This window comes from Lacerta agilis, chromosome 5, assembly GCF_009819535.1.
Source record: "Lacerta agilis isolate rLacAgi1 chromosome 5, rLacAgi1.pri, whole genome shotgun sequence".
NCBI classification, from domain to species: Eukaryota; Metazoa; Chordata; class Lepidosauria; order Squamata; family Lacertidae; genus Lacerta; species Lacerta agilis.
Genome location: NC_046316.1, coordinates 16,488,403 through 16,508,453, shown reverse-complemented (window position 1 = coordinate 16,508,453; position 20,051 = coordinate 16,488,403). Strand labels below are relative to the sequence as shown.

The following is a 20,051-nucleotide window of genomic DNA, read 5'->3' as shown; positions in this document are numbered from 1 at the left end:
TTTCAGTGGGTTTACTCTGAGTAGTTTAAAACAGCCCAGAGAGTATAGGATTGCTAGCCTCCTTGGCCACAAATGATTTCCCATGTAGTTCAATGGAAGCCTCCAGAATTCTCTCTCCTCCTCCAGCTCCCCTAACATGTATTTCTCTCCCACTGCCGACTGGGAAAAAGACAGGTTCTCAAGAGGCCCCTTTTTTGCACAACCCACCTTAGCAAATGGAGAAAAGATGTGCTGTTGGGTCATTCTGCTGAAAGGAAACTTGTAGCTAGGGCCTACTGTCAACTGCCTTGTGGTCAAAAAATGAAATAAAAATGGCTCTCACACTCACAAACTTGCTGACAAAAAACAACAAGCAGGGCAAAAGGACATTTAAACACATGGGTTCCAGGTGATTGAATTATTGGTTAAAAAATATTAGGGGGCACAGAAAATTAAATGGCAGCCCCCTCTTGCCTCCAACCAGTGGAGAGCCAATGTGGTGTAGTGGTTAAGAGTGGTAGACTCATAATCTGGTGAACCAGGTTCGCGTCTCCGCTCCTCCACATGCAGCTGCTGGGGGACCTTGGGCTAGTCACACTTCTTTGAAGTCTCTCAGCCCCACTCACCTCACAGAGTGTTTGCTGTGGGGGAGGAAGGGAAAGGAGAATGTTAGCCACTTTGAGACTCCTTCGGGTAGTGATAAAGCGGGATATCAAATCCAAACTCTTCTCTTCTTCTTCCACCTGCCCTGGCTACAGGCCTGGCTGCATCATGGATTCTTCCCATGTGACCTAGAACCACTGATGTCACAATACAAGTGCGTGGCAGAGCAGCAGCTGCCTCCTTCCCTTGGTCCACCTCTCCAACTATGCTAACTGGCAGTGGCTCTCCAGGGTGACAGACAGGTGCCTTTCCAGCCTTACCTGGAAAGAGGTTTGAACCGTATGCAAGGTATGTGCTCTGCCAATGAGCTACAGCCCTTTTGTCTTCTCAAGTTAATTAAATGCACCAGCTTTGCAACCACGGCGCTGCACTCTAACTCAATTAAACTAGTGGGAAAGTTGGCAGCAGTTGCCGAACGAATGCTCCATTTGCTGCTTTATGAGATCGGAACCCTTAAAGTGCACTTATAAAATAGTCTGCTCTCATTATTCTACACTTAGAAGAGAGGCGGCCTTACAAATTAAGGCTGGGAGAGACAACTGGCAATTCAGGAGCCAAGTCTGGCCCCTAGCACGGTCCCAGAACCCAAAACCCTGTTCCTTATGCATCTTAGCCGCTTCCTTCCAAGCCAAGGTAAAGGCAGGGGGCTTTTTAATCTTCTCCACCAGTGTGGACAGCAACAGATGTTCTGGCAAAGTTGTCTCTTTATTATCCACCCCACCTGCTGGCTCCGGTGCTGGATGATCCAAGGCATCAGGCAAACGAGAGCAGCTACAGAGAGGGTTAATGGGCCCTTTGCCCTTAGCTTGGATGGGAGTGAGTCAGTGGCCAAAACCAATGCTGTTGGGTCCTTGCTTGATCCAAATATGGAACCTGTTAAACATTAGGTGCCAACTAAGGCAGTGTTTCTCAAATTTGGATCTCTCGCTGGACTACAACTCCCATCATCCCTAGCTAGCACAACCAGTGGTCAGGGATGATGAGAGTTGTAGTCCAACAACAGCTGGAGACCCAAGTTTGAGAAACACAGAACTAAGATTAAAAACTCAATATCATATATATTTATTTTTCACAAGAGGGTGAAATGATTGTAAGCTGAGAGATCCAAGTTGAGAATCTAGTATGGACAGGCAGAATGTGAAAAAGAAAAGGGCAATGGGAGTAGTATGATAAGGGAAGCTGAAGAGAGGTTTTCAGGGCTGAAAAAAGAAGGGGGGAGGAGGAGCGGACTCTGCAAGTTGAAATTCCAACTCCATTTCCAGAAAGCTCAGAATTCAATTTCTCCTTTGTGCTGATCCCATCATAATGAAAGAATAGCTTGCAAATGAAGATGGAAGAAGTGGATCTGATGCAAGCTGACAACAGGAAACTACACAAAGCAAATCAGCCCACCATTTCCCCCTCATTTTTGCAGGAAAATACTGCTTTTCCGCACTGCAGCCTGCAAGGGTTCCTTTTATATTTTCAAATAGAAAACTGATCATTTGGCTGCAGCTTTCTCTGGTTCCCTCATCACATCACCCATATTGCTAGGAAAATGTCTCTTAACCTAACTCTCTTGCTAATCAAGAGTTTAATAACTGCTAATTACGAAACTCTCAGTGAATCTCATAACTGGTAGAAAGAGGCAAGTGCAAAACCCCCCCTGCTGGTATCAGAATGAATTCTTCCTCATTCAATTTTGCTAGCTTTTCAATTACTGAAAAAAATGGCAACCGGCTGCTAACTCATATTGTTCTGTTTTAAGCCACTTGAGTGCGATTGAAATTAACTGAATATTTATTGTCTTCTCACGTTTCTACAATACCTGAAAGCAACATGCAATCAAATTAAACGCATGTAAAAAGAACAAAAACACATGTAAAAAGAAAACAAAAAAATACCAGCACTAAACCAGAATAAATGAAAGGTGGCAAAATAAATATTTGCAATTAAAGTTCTGCAGGCTGGATGGTAATTTCAGTTTTCCTTTTGGCAACTGTCAGGGAACTGTCCCCAATGCAGCGCAAGGTGGTGGAAGGGCTCTCCGGATGCTACAGAGAGCCCCAGTCCCACCTTGCCAGCAGCTCCTCCTCTGGTAGCGAAAAGAGCAGTGAGACATCCAGCAAGGAGGGGGAGAGTTCACAGGGGAAAGGGAGTAGGGGCTCTGGGGATGCAAGAGAGACCCAGCACTCCCACAGTCTCAAGGCGATACAGGGGGAACGCAATTTCCGTCGCCCCAAAGACGTCGTGGGGTGAAAAGAAAGGATGGAAGGCGAGGGTTTCGTATACCGAAACTCTTTTGTTGGGGTCAGAACCGGAAGGGGCCATTCCCGGATTCTGACACCGCTTGATACAGACATGGACTTTTTAGCTTTGCACTGTACATAGTTTGCACAATAAAATATTTAAAGGAAACAGCGGAGTCCTGGCTGCTTACTCATGAGCAACTAACTGATAACCTTACAGCAACAAAAAATAAATCAGAAACTTTTACCTAATAATAATTTGAAGTATAATCATTAAATAACCCAATGTAGAAAAAACACTCTAGACTAGAGCACTGAACACATAACAAAGATTTAAGTAGATAACGGAATTATGTTACATACATTCCATTTTGAATAAGGTTTCTAAAGAGAAGTCCTAGATATGGTTCCTCAGAGTCAGAGTTTTCTAAAATCTGTATCCTTGCCCCAATATTCAGAGGCAAATGTGGCCATAAAAAAACCCCAAAGAACTGTTAACAATGTGTCTTTAGCTATAAGACACATTGTAAAGTTTTTTTGTTTCGTTTTGTTTCCATATTTTGTTACAAAAAGAATGTTTTTTTTAAAAAAAAAAAAACCCAAAACAAAGCGCTTTTATGCCTATAAATGGTATTAGTAACACTCAAGAGCCAGGGATAAATGGAGGTGAGGCTTGAGAATCCAGGAAACTTTTTTCTTTGCACATTATGCCCTTTTTGTTTCTGTTTCTGTTTCTGTTTTGTTCTCAGAGCAGCTGGGGAATTAGTGATGAATTGTTCTTTAATTAGTCAGCTTCTGTTGGTGGGGGAGTGCCTTAATAGTTTCCATTTATATTTATTTTTCTTTGAAACCAAACTAGCATTAACAACAATAACACCAATAATATTATTTCATTTATGAATCACTTCTCACGAGGCATCCCAGAGTGATTTACAATATAATTAAAGCATGCATAAAACTGTGCAACACACATACGCACACATATAATAATGCAAGAATATCAGGAACTAAAGCCAACAGTCCATCCTGTACCTCCTGCAAGGAACAGAAGTTGATGAATTAAGGGGCAATTACGGGGCAATTCCCAAGTTACAATGAACAGGAAGAAATAACAAAAGTGGAAGCTACAAGAAGAAAATGCTCAGTTAAAGGCTCAGTAGGCCTTACTAGCACTCTGCCTCTTCCCACTAGACAGGCTAGTGCTTAAATAGTGATTTATTTTATATTTTATATTATTCATTTTTTAAACAGATCTGAAAAACCATGGATAAACAACACATCAAACACTGAACTGCAGTGATTTGGCAACAGCAGCTTACAAAGCCGGAACAAATTTAGCTTCAGCAGTTAAGATATGTAATGTACACACCATTTTTGTGTGGAGATATTACAGTTGGGTGTGAGAGAATAGAGGCTTTCCTGTGGCAACCCAGTGAGTCTGTGGCTATAGTAGCTTTGAACTGGAGACTTCCTGGTTCACACCACACATTCTCAGTCACCTTACCGCAGCAGCTCACTTGTTGAATATGTTTGTGTGTACACCACTATGCAGTATCTAGTATTTAATATAATGGCACTGTCCCAAACACAGCTGGATTAGGTAGGAAAGGGGAGACATAGGTGGAAGGCAGAACTAAGGCTAATGTATGCATGGTCTAAGACAGGATTGTAAATAGCCACTCAACAAATCCTCTGAGTCAATCAGAAGCCCAAGCAATGAAGATCAGAAACTTCACAAAAGCATTTTCCTTTCATTTCTTTTAGGTCATATGAATGAATAACACAGATATATATATATAAGCAATGGGCTAGTAAAATTTTTCATGGGCTGGTAGCTTTTCTTGACTGATTTGCAAAGCTAGTCAAAATCCCTGAGTTTAGTCCTAAAGCCCTGAGGAGGAACAAATCCACCTCTCAAATCCAACATCTTCTAACCTTTAATGATCTCTTACCCCACAACTTACAGGATGAGAAGTCCCAGGTGCTCTGTTAGAAAAGGCATGGAGAGGTAAAGGAAGAGGAATAAGAGGGTAATGAATCAATGTATTTAGCTGCACAGCCTCCACCTCCTCCTCCCCAAACCAGCCATCCTTAGGGATGCAGGCAGCAATTTAAAATGGCAGTGGAAAAATATTCTGCTGCACCAGAGTTGACATACCGTCAAACAGCCCATCAGACTCTGTTCGAAGGGCCTCTGGAACGCTCTTGGATCACCACACCAATCCAGGAGTTCTGTAGCTGCATTGTGGAAGTTGGCAGGATTCTGTAAGTGCTGGGAGAGAAGGGAAATTAAATATAATTAGGTAAATAGATGCTCTCCAACTAAATGTGTTTTAGATTAGGTATTTTATAGGTACAGCTGGCACAGGTTATATACACAGTATCTAATTTTCTCTCTCACAAATATGTACCAAAATCTGTAACCAATCCTGGCACATAACATCCAACTGTAGTTATTTGACCTGGCTGAATGCCACCATCTTTGCTTTGCCAACTGGACCCAACAGTGTTGCTAATAGACACATAGCCCCAAAGTTCTGAAAATTACAATATTTGTCTGCATATTCTCACTAGAATCCTGACAATCCTTTCACACTATGTCTAAAATCAGAGACATAGGCTATGCTTACCCATTACTCCTTTGTCTATATATAAAGTAATAAAATGAGTTCACATCCGTCTGCTACCTTTCCTCTTCCTTCTTGGTTACAACATTGATATGCAAAATATGCTAACAGTACAAAGCTGCAGCATACAAATTGGTCTATCTCTCTCATATGCCATATATCCATTGTGGTCTTTCATAGTACTGAGCACTTTTTTTAAAAACCAATAGTCTACGCAGTGAGATCTGGCTTTACTGGGTCCGCCTCAGTCTCCCAGGCTAACTTACCTACCCATGAAAGGTGGTGTGAGCCCTCCTGAGCTACTTGAAGGAAGGGCGAGGTACGATAGCAATAAAGTGGAAAAAAAATAATAAATGGAGGGAAACTACTGCATCTAAGTATTTCAGTGACGATGGCATAAGTGAACATATTGAAGATTACAGAAGAAAGATCACACTGCTTCTCCACCCTAGCAGAAAAAAAGAATTTATCTCCTATTATGCCTAGGAGGAAGAAGTGAATTTGTGCCTGATGGACACCTGCTGAGTTAATGCATTCTTCACTATCTCATTCTCTGTGGGACTGACCAAATCACAGCCATGTTCTACGGAGTTCAGTTTCTGCCCTTTTACATCAAAGCACTCTAACCATGAAAATTATTAAGAAATTTAGAAGATGGAAATGATTTTGCCCTGAAATCTCTACATAATTTGCTTTCAAACCCCTTGAGAAGAGACCACTGTGATGGATGTTTATATATTCCATCTCTTTCCCTACCTTAAGTGATTTCTACAAGGACTTGGTATTCACTTCAGTAACTAAAGTTCTATATATTCCTTTGGTGCTTATACATTAAATGTAAATACAGTGTATAATAATATGTACCACAACAGAGGACTATACTGCATATATATTGTACAATACATAGGATCTATCAACACGGTAGCTTCAACTGGAAAGGTGGGAGCGGCAGTTCTGTGGGCTTCTTAACAGTCCATTGTCAGTACGCTCACTTAATGAATCATAGAATCATAGAATCATAGAGTTGGAAGAGACCACAAGGGCCAGTCCAACCCCCTGCCAAGCAGGAAACACCATCAAAGCATGCCTGACAGATGGCTGTCAAGCCTCTGCTTAAAAACCTCCAAAGAAGGAGACTCCACCACACTCCTTGGCAGCAAATTCCACATCAGAACAATTCTTTGGGGGTAAAGCCAATGCAGTTAAACTAGTGTAGCACTAAAATACATTTCTAGTATAGAAAAGCCCTAGACTAGCTATATAAAAGACACATTCTCACCCGTACCATCTACTGAGTTGTTTTCCTGAGAAAGGAAACACTACTACTATATTTGGTATTAAGAGAGACATCCACCTCTCCTTTTTGTTCAAATTCTGCACCAGGAAAATTATTATTCAGTAAAACTAAAATAAAGAACTATTCTTTTGCATCCTGTGGTGCAATTTGCATACTGCATCTTTACTATTCCCTCGTAATTTTGACAGAACCTGACTTTTTAGAGGGAACAAAGAGTGTGGACAGTAGGCATATATAAGGAGATATAACTCAGCTAACTAGAGTGGCATAATTGTCAAATCTGAGCTGCAATCAGGAAGTCCCTTGGTTAAATTTCACCTCGTGCCCTAAGTTACTGTTCCCTCAGCCCACCATCTAAATAAAACATAATACTGTTAACTGATATGTCATAATGATTACCAAGGTAATGTAAGTTAAATGCTTTGAACATCTGCAATGCCTTACATAAATACTATTGTTACAGAGGTGGGTTTAGGGCAGCATGACTGGTTCCGCCACACTGGGTGCTGAGGCTATTGGGCGCACAGGGAATTGCAACTATGACACAGTGAGGGCAAGAGGCGGGCACTGAATGTTGGCCTCGCACAGAATATCGCTGAAATTTGAAAGACCAAAGTCTGCCCCAATTATTATGCTTATTGGTGTTACATTTTAGCAGGAGCATTTGCCTCTCTTCAAGGCAATGAAACAGAGCCTGCAGGTGCCAGTACCCACATATTTCAGTACAGATGTTGAAAAGGGACCTGTTGATTGAATCAGCTTAAACTCAGTGCTTTCCCACAGTAAATCCATAATGTAGACTCTCCCCAATTTCAACTTAGCTGCAATTTCTATGCTGAGCATGTGAAGCCTATTTGGTATTAAGGCTTGTCTGAACTACAGTATGTGGGTTTCTGCGTGTAGAGAATACCTGGTGCTTGGTTATCTGCTGAACACTTCCCAGACAACATTACCCTAGCAAGAGCTTTTGCTGTTTAGGAGTTTTGTGTTAGGAGCGAGTGTTATGGTTCTGGGCATTCAAACCCCTATACTGAATTGCTGAAATTGCACTTTGCATTTTTATGTGCACAGTTCAATATATGTGAAAGTGCTAGATGGGATAGGAGTAATTCGGCAGGAACCCTGTGGGAAGCTGGGAAATTGTCCATGAAATTCACCCCACCCCACCCCACCCCATATTTTTCCATGTGAATTGTGAATGAACGCACCAGAGGTCAAATTGGACAAGTGGAATAACTACAATGGGCCTGTTCATATTTAACAAGCTGTGGTTAAATGATTTACTTACTGGGATTATGCCCGATTACTCTTACTTTGCTCCTTCGCAGGTGCAACTGGGAGCAGCCATAAGCCATGGTTTGTTGTTATATCTGAATTGTGATCATAGTTTCTCGCTAACAAATCTTTATCATCATAAAGTCAACAACAAATCATGGCTTCATGGTGAGTAGTAAGCATGGTTTGTTCAGGAGACATAAACCACAATCCTGGGTCTGAACATAGTAACAAGCCAAGGCTTAATGGCTTGGTGCTCCTGTTTGCAGCAGTGTAGGAACAAAGCACGAGTGATCCTAACAAGTCATTAACTGTGGTTTATCATTATGTGCAAACTGGCTAACATTGATCTTGTTTGCACATAATGATAAACCACAGTTAATGACTTGTTAGGATCACTCGTGCTTAAGTTAAGTTCTAATTAACTTTTTTTCAGGTGACTACCCCAAGGAAGCACACAAATTTATGTGCACAGCTCTTGAGGCTTGCTAAAATAGTATGTTAACAATTCTCAGTTTCTTAATGTCTTTTTTTCATAAATCTAAATGTAACAGAGTTGTCATGCCTTAACATGCTTAACATGATTTTCCAAGTGAAAAACTGAACATTTAGACCACACTAACTACACTTTATTGATTCTTTTTTTTCCTAATCAAGTATTTCTGTTCAAATACATCTGGGAAATCCTTTCAGGTGTTTTTAGTTGTGCTTACTAAATGTAAATCGAATAAACATACTAAATCAAATCTCCATCAATTTAGGGTAGCAGAATACTTTCTGGAAAACTTTCCAATTCATTTTTTTTTCTGCAAACCATACTTGCTGAATGTGAGGCTATTGCCTGTGACACCCCATAAGACTAGCAGCACAGCTCCTCTAACCACCCCAATGCCATTTATTTGTATAGTACTTTATAAAAAATCAGTCAAGGGGGTGACTGCACTGTAGTTGGAAAACCTCCATTAATATCCCTACCCCAAGGTGGACTTCTTGGGCAGTGCAAGCTTCAACATACAGTGTCTTTAGCTGTTGTGCCTAGCTGGGGCTGGGGGTAGGAAGCTAGGATGTAGATGACTTGGCTGGATCAGGAGAAAGGCAAAGAGCCAGGGAGCAGGCAAACAGACCAGACAGTATTCAGGAAGACATGGGGCTGAGCAACAAGACAAAGGAAAATAAATGACTCAGCAAGGCACAGACATGAAGCTTGAAGCAGGAGCCCAACAGGAGCTGCTGAGAGACTAGAGCCAAAGAAAGCAAATAAATTACAGTGGCCTCATATGAGCTTACATTCCAAGGCAGAGCAGATCTGATGGCAAACAGGGCACAGAGACCGGGGGCAAGCTGCAGGAGTGTGTTGAAATGTCTTAGAATCATAGAACTGTAGAGCTGGAAGGGACCCTGAGGATCATCTAGTCCAACCCCAGGGAAATGTAGCTGCCCGATATGGGAACTGAACCCGCAACCTTGGTGCTATCACCACCATGCTGTAACCAACTGAGCTATCCAGGCTAACATCCAGACTGGGAAGGGCGGGGGAAGAGAAGAATTAACACAATGGCACAAAACTTTCAACAGACCAAGGCCCTAAAACACTGAATTCAAATGTATGTATGCATTGGAGTTTTAAGAACCCAATAAAAATAGAACTTTTGCAGATTGAAATCCGATTGAAATCTGAAGGGCATCACAGAGGTAGGTAGAGAACCTACCTATAGTGCAGAATGAAGTTTGAGATGTGTGACAAGAGACACTTCTTTAAGCAGAGAAGACAAAACAGATGGTATCACATGCCAATATGTTTTAGATTCTGCACAAGAGCAGTAATAGTTCAAATGAAGAGCACTCAGGGCTCAAGTTATCTTATCAAGGCGCAAAAGAATGACAGCAACAATATGGAACAAAATAATCACACTGCAAGCTCTCTGCTTAGCTTGATTTGCTGCTGAAGGAAATAAGTGCAGAATCTTAATATAGGGTAATGCATATTTGGGGGCAGAGTATTTTCCTTTTCTTTGAAACATGTCAGACTCTGAAGACATGGAGCTAATTTGCCACATCTTAACTGCTCCTCAAAAGGAATGTCATGCAAATATGGCCTGTTTGAGTAGCAAACTACTTAACTATGCTAAACAAGTTACTGCATTTATTTATGGGATGCCGTGCCAAATTATGAAGGCTGACTCAAGCTGCCTGTTTGTTTTGCCCAGTTACATCTGCTCTGCTTCTTGCTTTAATTGAACTGCTAAACAGCAACACAACTAATGATGTGGGTGCTGAATGAGTGCGTTTGCATTTACGTCAATCAAGGGTCGCCTAGGGCCCCTTCGTACATTGCTGCAGTGGCATGGAAGCTGCTTTCTGTGGGTTTTTCCTCTGCTGCCACAGTACTACTTAGGAAACCTAAAACACGTGGGTGGGGCCAATCATGTGGGCTGATGATCTGGTAGAAAGGACCTGTGAGGCTGGAGCCACACACATGCTTGCTATATTACTGTGGTGTTCATAAGAAGATGCCACAGGGAAGCAGCCCCAACATTGCCATGGAATGCCCTCCCATCAGATGTCAAGGAGATAAAGAACTACACAACTTTTAGAAGGCATCTAAAGGCAGCCCTCTACTGGGAAATTTTTAATCTTTGATGTTTTATTATGTTTTTAATATGTGTTGGAAGCTGCCCCGAGTGGTTGGGGAAACCCAGCAAAATGGGTAGGGTATAAATAAAATATAAAATATAAAATATAAAATATAAAATATAAAATATAAAATATAAAATATAAAATATAAAATATAAAATATAAAATATAAAATATAAAATATAAAATATAATGAATAATAATTGTAATGTATGAAGGAACCGGTCGAGTAATAAAATTACATACACAGACAACCACTAGGAAAGCAGTGAGTACCAGCCTCTCCCCAAAACTACCAGAATAACACCTCAAATTCACCCCTACAAACCACTCAGAAAGAAAAAAGCAATTGCTACCAATCAGCATCAACCTTTCGAAAAATCCTGGCATTGAGTTTCAGTGTCCAAAAGTTTTAAAATAAAAATAAAAAACCCACCCAAAATGGAGGGAAGTTGTTTGTTTTGTTTCTTTTAAACTGTATTTTTGCCACTGTCTGGCAGCAACACCAATAAAACTCTTCTGAGTGTCTGATGACTGGTGTGTGCCATTCCCATTCTCTATTACTTTACATCACAACATAGCATCTTTCCAAAGGATTTTCTTGGGTGTGGGAATTGATAAGAGTGTAACCGTGATATGGATATGAATTGTCCCTCTAAGCTGCAATCCTATGCAAACTTCCTTGAGAGTAAGCAATGGAGCTTACTTCCAAATAATGCACATCTAGGATTTGGCTGAAAATAATGTCAAAGCAACTGCCATTCAGCCACCATTCCTAGTGAGCATCTGATCATGAATTTGGTGTGCATGAGAGAGACAAAAGTGTGGGTCTGAAAGAGATTCAAATGTTAGATGTGAATATAATGGTTTTCTCCGGACCAAAAGAAATCCATAAAGGGCTTGCAAATCACTCACTGTAATTCTTAATGTAGCTTTTTATTAGCCCATGTAATAATTAAAATTACAGGAGGAGGGGAAACCAATCCTGAGCAGACAAACTGGACACTACTGCATTACAACATTATTACAGTGAAACAAGGAAGGAATTATACGACAAACTGCCACCATGATTCTAACAACAGATATTTGGAAATATATGAATGAGGTTGAGAGTCACTTGTCGCTACTCATCAACGTTTTTCTTCAGTACCACATACCAACCTGAACTGCATGAGGTTGACAAATATCTTCTTTAGGCAAGTGGATTCTTTGTGGTTCACAAAAAGAAGCTGATAGTAGAACTCCCCCCCCCCCCCCCGCAAAAGACAATGCTGCATCATGGCTAAGAACAGCAGCTGTGGCTCACATAATCCTTGGTTCAAATCCCACTTCTCTCTCATTTCCCCCTCCCCAGCAGTTTGAGAACAATACTAGCTATCCCTACTGACCACTAGTCCTTCTAGTGTGTCCTTCTACATTGGACTACAGTATTAGCAGAGCTGGGTCCCTGGGATAGGGTATGATATAATTCTGAACAAAGACACAACTAAATAAGGTCCCTGCCACACAAATAGATTGCTAACATCTTGCCTGAACACTCCTTTCTGGTTTCAATATGATTCAACCTAAGCAAACACAAAGCTGAGAAAAATTGGTCTGAATGGTCCTTCTTTGGGGCAGTGGAAAATGGGCTCATTTACTGTCACACTGGCTCGAACCATGAACTCTTTTCTGAGGGGAACCAGGGGAGTCATCAAACCAGGGCATCATGCTAGCTGTGAATGTGACCACCCTACACTTTAATGTGTACACAGAAGAAGAAGAAGAGTTTGGATTTGATATCCCGCTTTATCACTACCCGAAGGAGTCTCAAAGCGGCTAACATTCTCCTTTCCCTTCCTCCCCCACAACAAACACTCTGTGAGGTGAGTGGGGCTGAGAGACTTCAAAGAAGTGTGACTAGCCCAAGGTCACCCAGCAGCTGCATGTGGAGGAGCGGAGACGCGAACCCGGTTCACCAGATTACGAGTCTACCACTCTTAACCACTACACCACACAGCCCCCTCCTCAGTTGATGTACACACAGCCATTGAGGAGGGGGGATTATTACCCCTCTGAGTTCATCAAATGATCAATCTGAGGACTAGGGAGGGATGATTTACATTGCATCAGGGCTACCCCAGCACTATGGCTACTTTATATTTCTTTTTGCCACCACTGTCAAAATTTGGTGGGTTCTTGATGGCTCACATAAAAAAAATCCTTGGTGGGCTGGATAAAGGCTATCAACTCCTGTTCTAAGTGTGCAGCTACTTCAAGATAATTTATTTGCATTAAAAAAGAAAAAAGAAAGAAACCAGATAATTCAGCAAGTGTAGAAATTGAAAGGAAGATCTAGAATGTAATGAAATAAGAATTCAATTTGGGTAGCTATGGGTCACATAAACTCCATTCCCTCTTTGCCTCTGGGGTCAACCCTCAGTGCTTGTTAGATAAAGGGTACCACTTAGAACACAAAGGGCATTTTCACCCCTCCTGCCAAAAGCACTTCAAACTGCCTGTGACTATTTCTCAAATGAATATATTTTGTTATTGTTAAGCATAAACAGTACTCCAGCAAATGCAGAGTACAACAGGAGGCATTTGAAATTTATTTAGTTCTATTGACTTAACTGTACACCACCTTGCTGCATTATGCATGCAATGCAACTTAACCGGAGATAAAACATAAAAAAATATGTAACAGCAACCAAGACAAGATGAAGTGTGGATAGTGCCATCATTTGGCTTAGTCACTAGATGGCACTGGGCTGGGTAGAGTCTGAAGTTTCATGTGATTGTTCTGTTCTTGACTGAGGCAGTAAAATTATCATCATGTGTGTCTTTGAATGCTTGCCTGACAAATGCTAAGTTAAACAACCAAAATGTTTTATTGCCAATGCCAATGCACATACAAAATCAAATAAAGGAACAGATGAAATTAAACACCAAAGACCAGCTGGAAAAGGGCAGTTCTTGTAGTGAATCTTATCTCCAACCAGTACCACTGGTTGTCTTTGCCACTTTACTCTACCTCTCCTCCAAACCTGAAGTAACACACCCAGTTAAATATTTAAAATCTCTAACGATATCTCCACATCACCAATGAAGCTACCCACCAATTCCATTCTTCCTCACAGGAAACGTGGGTAACTACTGAATACAGACTCTTTCTAACATACCGGTAGCTCCACATCCTCCTCTCCTCTGCAGTCTAGATTTTTTTTTAATGAAAAAAACCAACAACCACTCAGCAAAGCCTACCTGCCCAAGGCTCTTCTCCAAAACGTGGATTGCATGCAGACTCTCTTGCTCCTCGTTGCCTGCTTGCACTAGGGAGCCCATGGATAGATAGTCAGTTGCCAACAGAGGCCTGGTCCTGGGTGCATTTTCCACCTGCTCTCGCAGTTGGGGGAACAACTTTGGACTTGAAGGAACTTTCAAAGTTCCACATGGTTCATGATGCTGATAAGCCCTACCATCTCTCTTCTTGGGAGCCATACCTTTTCTTACTGACAGCTTGCAAATAAAAACAGAGATGGTCCGTTCAGAGGGGAAACCAAACTCAAAATTCCAGGAAAAGGAGCAAAAGGCAAGAGCCAGCAATGTAATCAACCATCTCAGAGCAATCAAGTCTGAGAGGAGGAAAAAATATTGTTGACTAGCAGCAGAACCTCTCCTTTACGGTTTTTTTCTGTAAGTAGTTTATCCAAACAGGAAGTACCCAACCCCCTGCCTGCCCCTGCGAAATAGCGCTAGTTAATTCTTTGGGTTTCTGTGTATTTCAGTGGGGGAGGGGGCCATGCCATATCAGCTTCTCTGTCAGTTAGAAACAATATCCCAGAGCAGCAAGCATGAGGCAAGGTTTCTGGCAGCTAAGCTCTAACCTGCTCAAGAGGAAATGCTCTATTATGTCACAAAGACTAAGTTTTTCCTATAAAGACCACCATGCATTGTAGAAAAACAACATGGGTGTTCCACCCACCAACTTGAAAAGGGCCCGATAGAAACAGCTTGAGTTCTGTACCACAGTTAATAAAAACTCTTCTGACTTTTAATAATAGATTCCTTTTTCTCTAGAATGCAATGCTAAAATGCTTTTTGCACATCCTGATAACTAAAAAGAAAAGGAAGTAACTTAACTTAAAAGTTGTAGACACAGAATAAATGAGATACATCAACAAACAGGCTTATGAACCATTCTTAATCACTGAATCATTATTGTCTCCCTTGGGCGAGGTTGCTAACCTTAAATTAGCAAACTTTGAACGTGTCAGAGGGCATCAAAGCAGATTAAATAATTTTTTTGAGGCCTGTTCCGGACAGGTTTGCATGATTTTAGACTCAGCAAGTCAAGCCCAGCCCATCAGCAATGTATTCTGGGCATCCAAGTGTTTGCCAACCCTGTGCCCAGTCACATTTTTGCAATTCAAGACAGGCAGGGAAAAGGAAAAGCGGGTAGGTGAGAGATGAGCTGCCATATGCAATGGAGAGCAGAGTTTGGCTTAGATCAGGCATGGCTAAACTTGGCCCTCCAGTTGTTTTGGGACTACAATTCCCATCATCCCTGACCTCTGGTCCTGTTAGCTAGGGATGATGGGGAGTTGTAGTCCCAAGACAGCTTGAGGGCCAAGTTTGGCCTTGCCTGGCTTAGATGACTGTGAATTGCACAGGCCTAGAGTTAAGAAAGAAGCTTCTTAATAATAATAAAAAAACGTTATGCCTAATAAATGTTATTGAATTGAATTTTCAGGCTTCCAGGTCACAGAATGCTAGGGTGTCATGAACCGGCAGGACAACTGGGGGGTGGAAGAGGAGCCTGGCAAGAGGTATAGCTGGGACTGGGACACACCGAGGCAAGCTGAGAATGGGGAAGGAGAGGTTGGTGCGGGAAGTACTCACGAGGTGCACAGGAACCAGAGCAGCAGGACTCATCGCCAGAGCCAGAGGGGCTCCTGTCTCCACAAACATGGTGGGCTCTAAAGCATAGGGAGCAGCAGGAGGGGTACTCCAGGAGCTGAGGCAGGCAAGGGCCCACAAGCCCAGCTCACTAGCTCTGGGAGCAGGTGTGTGATTCCTCACTTGGAGTAGGCTTAGAACAGGTGAGGGTCACATGCCTCATCAAGCCCAGGTGCTGCAATCAGTGTGCAAAGTATCAAAGGGCAGCAGAGCTGAGGTGCTGTGTCTACTCAACTGCCCATGTTGAGGGCTTTTGACTTGGGTGTTCCTGGATCGCTATGGAACTGTGCTCCGGTTTGACTCTGGGCTGTATCCTGACTGCTGGAGTTTGGCCTTGACTACTTGCATTGACCCCGAACCTTGTTTCCTGACTTTTGGACTTCACTTGTGTGGATTAAACTTTGGACATGGCACGCTGACTTGCTGCCAGGTAGGTCACGGGTTCAGGACATAGCCTGGCTCAGAAGTCATAACTTACTGATGCTAAACCTCATAGTGCTGAGCTTAGAAGCAGATTCAAATTAGCCAATAACAAGACAAAACACAAAATATGGTAATAAACTGTCATTTACAAGGGCAGCTAAATCCTCAGTCATTGTTTCTTCTAACTCCCTGGTCTGTCTTCTCTCCTGCCTCTGAGCAAGATGGTTTTTTATTACCTGATATATGATTTTAAAAACCATACACTTAATCCAGAAGTCAGAAGTATCACCTTAAATAAACAGATCATATATTGGTGGGTGCATAGACTGAGACTCAACATATTGTTCAGAAGACCAGCCAACTCTACCTAGCAAATGTGAATACTAAAGATAGGTTTTCTTCCTGACTTGAAGTCATTATTTTCACATTGCCCATCAACTGCCGGAGCCAAAGAGGGCAGCCTGCCAGGATGGGAGATTCAACCATGGTTGGAATGTCAGTCAGATGCCTGTGATTTGCCCGAGAAGCCAAGAATGGCTGGCTGTTATCAATGCTGCTTTCCCCTGAACATACTCTTACTGTTGGAGAAGCACATTCCAACAGTCAGCCAGACAGGGAAAGGAGACAAAGAATTTGTTCAAGAGGTCATACAAAGCTAGACAGACGCAAGGATATCTTAGAAAAGACCGAAACAATGTGCAAGGCATCTGACTGCTTCAGCATTGATGCCTGTGCTTTAAAGTGTGGGTTGATATTGACACTGGGATTAGTGACACCACTCCATGCATAAAAGCACCAGTGAAACGGAATCAGATTTGACTGCATCTAAAGTTGACTGTACACTTCAGACTGAAACAATACACGTGAAACAGTCTGTCATTAACGGCAGGGGTAAGTGACATGTTCCATAACACAGGCAGCATCTGTGGCAACACATATGCCAGAGGGCTGCAGCAAAAGCCCTTAATTTAATTATGTACAATTTGCATATTTTATATTACTCCTAGTTTTACATAGTGAACATGTAACAACAGTCTAACTCAAACATTTTTAAATTTTGATGTGGGGTGGGGGTGGAGATGCTTAACAGTCATGGAAAAATACTGGTATACAGACCACAAATTCACAAAAGCAGGACATAATGAAATCTAGATCCTCGTTGCTTTCATTGTTTCTAAATATTTCACATTTTTCCAAACACACTTTTAAATGTAACTTTGCAACAAAAGAGATTAATTATGCATATGATCTAGTCAAAGTGAAGCACATTTAAAAATCCCCTTGATCTAAATTTCCCACTCAAATCAACAGGACATAAATGTGTCTGTTTGAATGGACTGAGTCCCTATTTTTTTCCTTGATGAATAGTGTGATTTGTGATATTCTAAGACAATCCTGTAGACTGCAGCAAAGTACAGGATGGGATGGGAGTGTGAAACGGCACAGGCTGTATATTGTTCAAGGCTTGATATATGCTTGGTAAATTTTAAAAAGGGTGAAATGTCAAATTACTTGCTAGAACTAGCAGTTTCATAATGTGAGGGGAAACTGAACGAATCTTCAGGTTTGAGTGCTCCCCCTTGCCCTTTCCCATATATGAACAAAGATCAGTTTCATTTTCAAAGATTCTTGGTTTGTTGTGACATGCAAAGCAGGGATCCTGGTTTAAAACAAATTCTGCTTTGTTTTGTCTTTTTGCATTGTCAGTTACAAAGATCTTAAGTCAGAAATCAAGCTCCCTTCGTTCTAGTTGGTTTAATATATGCCTCCAAAAAGACCTCTGAGATCAAGGCACCTGAGCCTCTCCATACTGCCCATTTATATATGTGAAAAATGGAAACCAACTCTCCAGAAATATATCTTCTTTCCCCTGAGGCCTTGCCCATCGAACTTGATGTATCAATCCTTCAGGCAGAGCAACCTCCCAGATCTCTGTGCACCAAACTTTCAGAGTGCAGCCTCCTGGCTGTTTCCAACATTAATCATAGAATTGTATTGTTGTGCCACCTCCAAATGTGCTCCCGACAGTGAGTGAATAACTCCCTCTCTGTAGTACAACAGGCCCATGATTATAACCCATGGTTTTTATGTAGCTTGTTTTATACTTAAGCAGAATTTATGTTTAATCACAATTCCTGATGCTCTTGTAACAACAAGCCATGATTCACTGAAAGCAAAAGTGAATCATAGTTTATTCCTTCTCCCAGATTTGTGGAAGGAGGTGGGGTAGGAGCACATGAGCCCAGCACTTTGCCTGGGCTCCTTTCTACTTGCACATGTAACACTAAACTGCGGTTTAAGGTTACGTGTGAACACATTCACTAAGTTGGATCAACTGAGTGACAGTATGGATTGTTGAGATGTTGCCTTACACCTCCTAATATAACATGAAACAAGTCTAGGCTCTCACTCAGAAAAAGGCTCCTGGTAACAGAAAACTTCTAGTTATTTCTTGCAGCTGAAGCTGCAGGACCATGTCGTGCAGCTTCAATATTCACCAGGGAGGCAGCCAACTGTAATCATGCATCACACTGACATCCGAAATAGGGTAATATGTTGTTGTTGTTATAAAGTTTGTGTGTGTTTAATTTTAATAACAACATATCATCCTATTTCAAATGTCAACATGATACACACACACACTTTTTCTAAGTCAAAACAATTTTTTTTTTAAAAAAAAAAATTCCTTCCAGTAGCACCTTAGAGACCAACTAAGTTTGTTCTTGGTATGAGCTTTCGTGTGCATGCACACTTCTTCAGATACACTGAAACAGAAGTCACCAGACCCTTATATATAGTGAGAGAGTGGGGAGGGGTATTACTCAGAAGGGTGGTGGGAATGGGTGATTGGCTGATAAGTGTTGAACGTGCTGCAAACAGTAATCCTTATACCTTCCTGTAAACTTTTATTATCATTAGAATTATGATTCTCAAATTAGAGGTGAAGGGGTGGAGGATGTCAGAGCTTAAGGTTGCCTAGTACAGTGGTACCTCTAGTTGCGAACTTAATTCATTCCAGAGATCCGTTCTTAACCTGAAACTGTTCTTAACTAGAAGCGTGCTTTCGCTAAGGGGGCCTCTTGCTGCTGCTGCGCTGCTGGCACACAATTTCCATTCTCATCCTGGGGCAAAGTTCTCAACTCAAGGTAACTCTTCCAGGTTAGCGAAGTTTGTAACCTGAAGCGTTTGTAACCTGAGGCGTTTGTAACTTGAGATACCACTGTATGGCTGAGGTGAAATTTGAGCCAGAGGTTTTTTTGGCTTAGACACCATTCTTGGATCCTCAAAACACCCTACAATGTCTGGAAATTTGGGGAACAGCAGTTTCAAAACACCCTAGAAAGCTTGGCATAAAAAAAGAAACTCAAGTAGTACTTTCTCTCAGGTAGCAAGGTGCCTAGTACATAGAGCAAGAGCAAAAATGTCACAAATGGAATACAGGACAGCCTTGTTTTCATAGGGCACTCCCATGTGTCCCTACAGGCAGACAATGCAAGGTAACTGTCTCAGGTTTTCTATAAGATTTTTATAAGAGCAAATAATGTCATATTTCTAATTGTTGTGCTTTCAGTTCTGAAGCTACCCTTATATTCTGTCTGAGTAATTGGGGTTCTTTCTCTCTTGAATTGAAAGGGAGAGAAGTTACACAGTTCTAAAGGGAGTCTAAAAACATTACAGCAAATGTGCTGTCTGTGTGCCAGAACATAGTCTGAGCTAAAAAGAAAGAAACCTGCCTTGACCCTCTGCTGTAACCTGACTCACTTCAAGCAGAACACAGAACATCATTTATACCGTTTTTGCAGGGTGGGGGTGAGGGGACCAGGGAGGGCTGTCTGCCTCCTTGGAGCAGTAACTGCTGCCAACAAGTCTGCAAAATGCGTAGCAACTGGAAGCTAAAGCAAAACTTGCCTCTTCTTAGCTTCTACCCCTAGGTACTAAGCATATTTCATGGCAAAATTGCACACATCTTTTTAGGAAAATACTTTT

The 20,051-nt window shown here is 41.7% G+C and overlaps 1 protein-coding gene across 10 annotated transcripts in view; it reads right to left on the bottom strand.

Moving 5' to 3' along the window:
* ZMIZ1 (zinc finger MIZ-type containing 1) overlaps positions 1-20,051 on the bottom strand; it is a 282,517-nt gene that overhangs the window by 123,147 nt on the left and 139,319 nt on the right. For all 10 annotated transcript variants that reach the window (XM_033148712.1, XM_033148716.1, XM_033148715.1 and 7 more), the window contains one exon: positions 5,029-5,142. In XM_033148712.1, the coding sequence (XP_033004603.1) occupies positions 5,029-5,142 (114 nt within the window). The remainder of the gene's footprint in view (positions 1-5,028; positions 5,143-20,051) is intronic.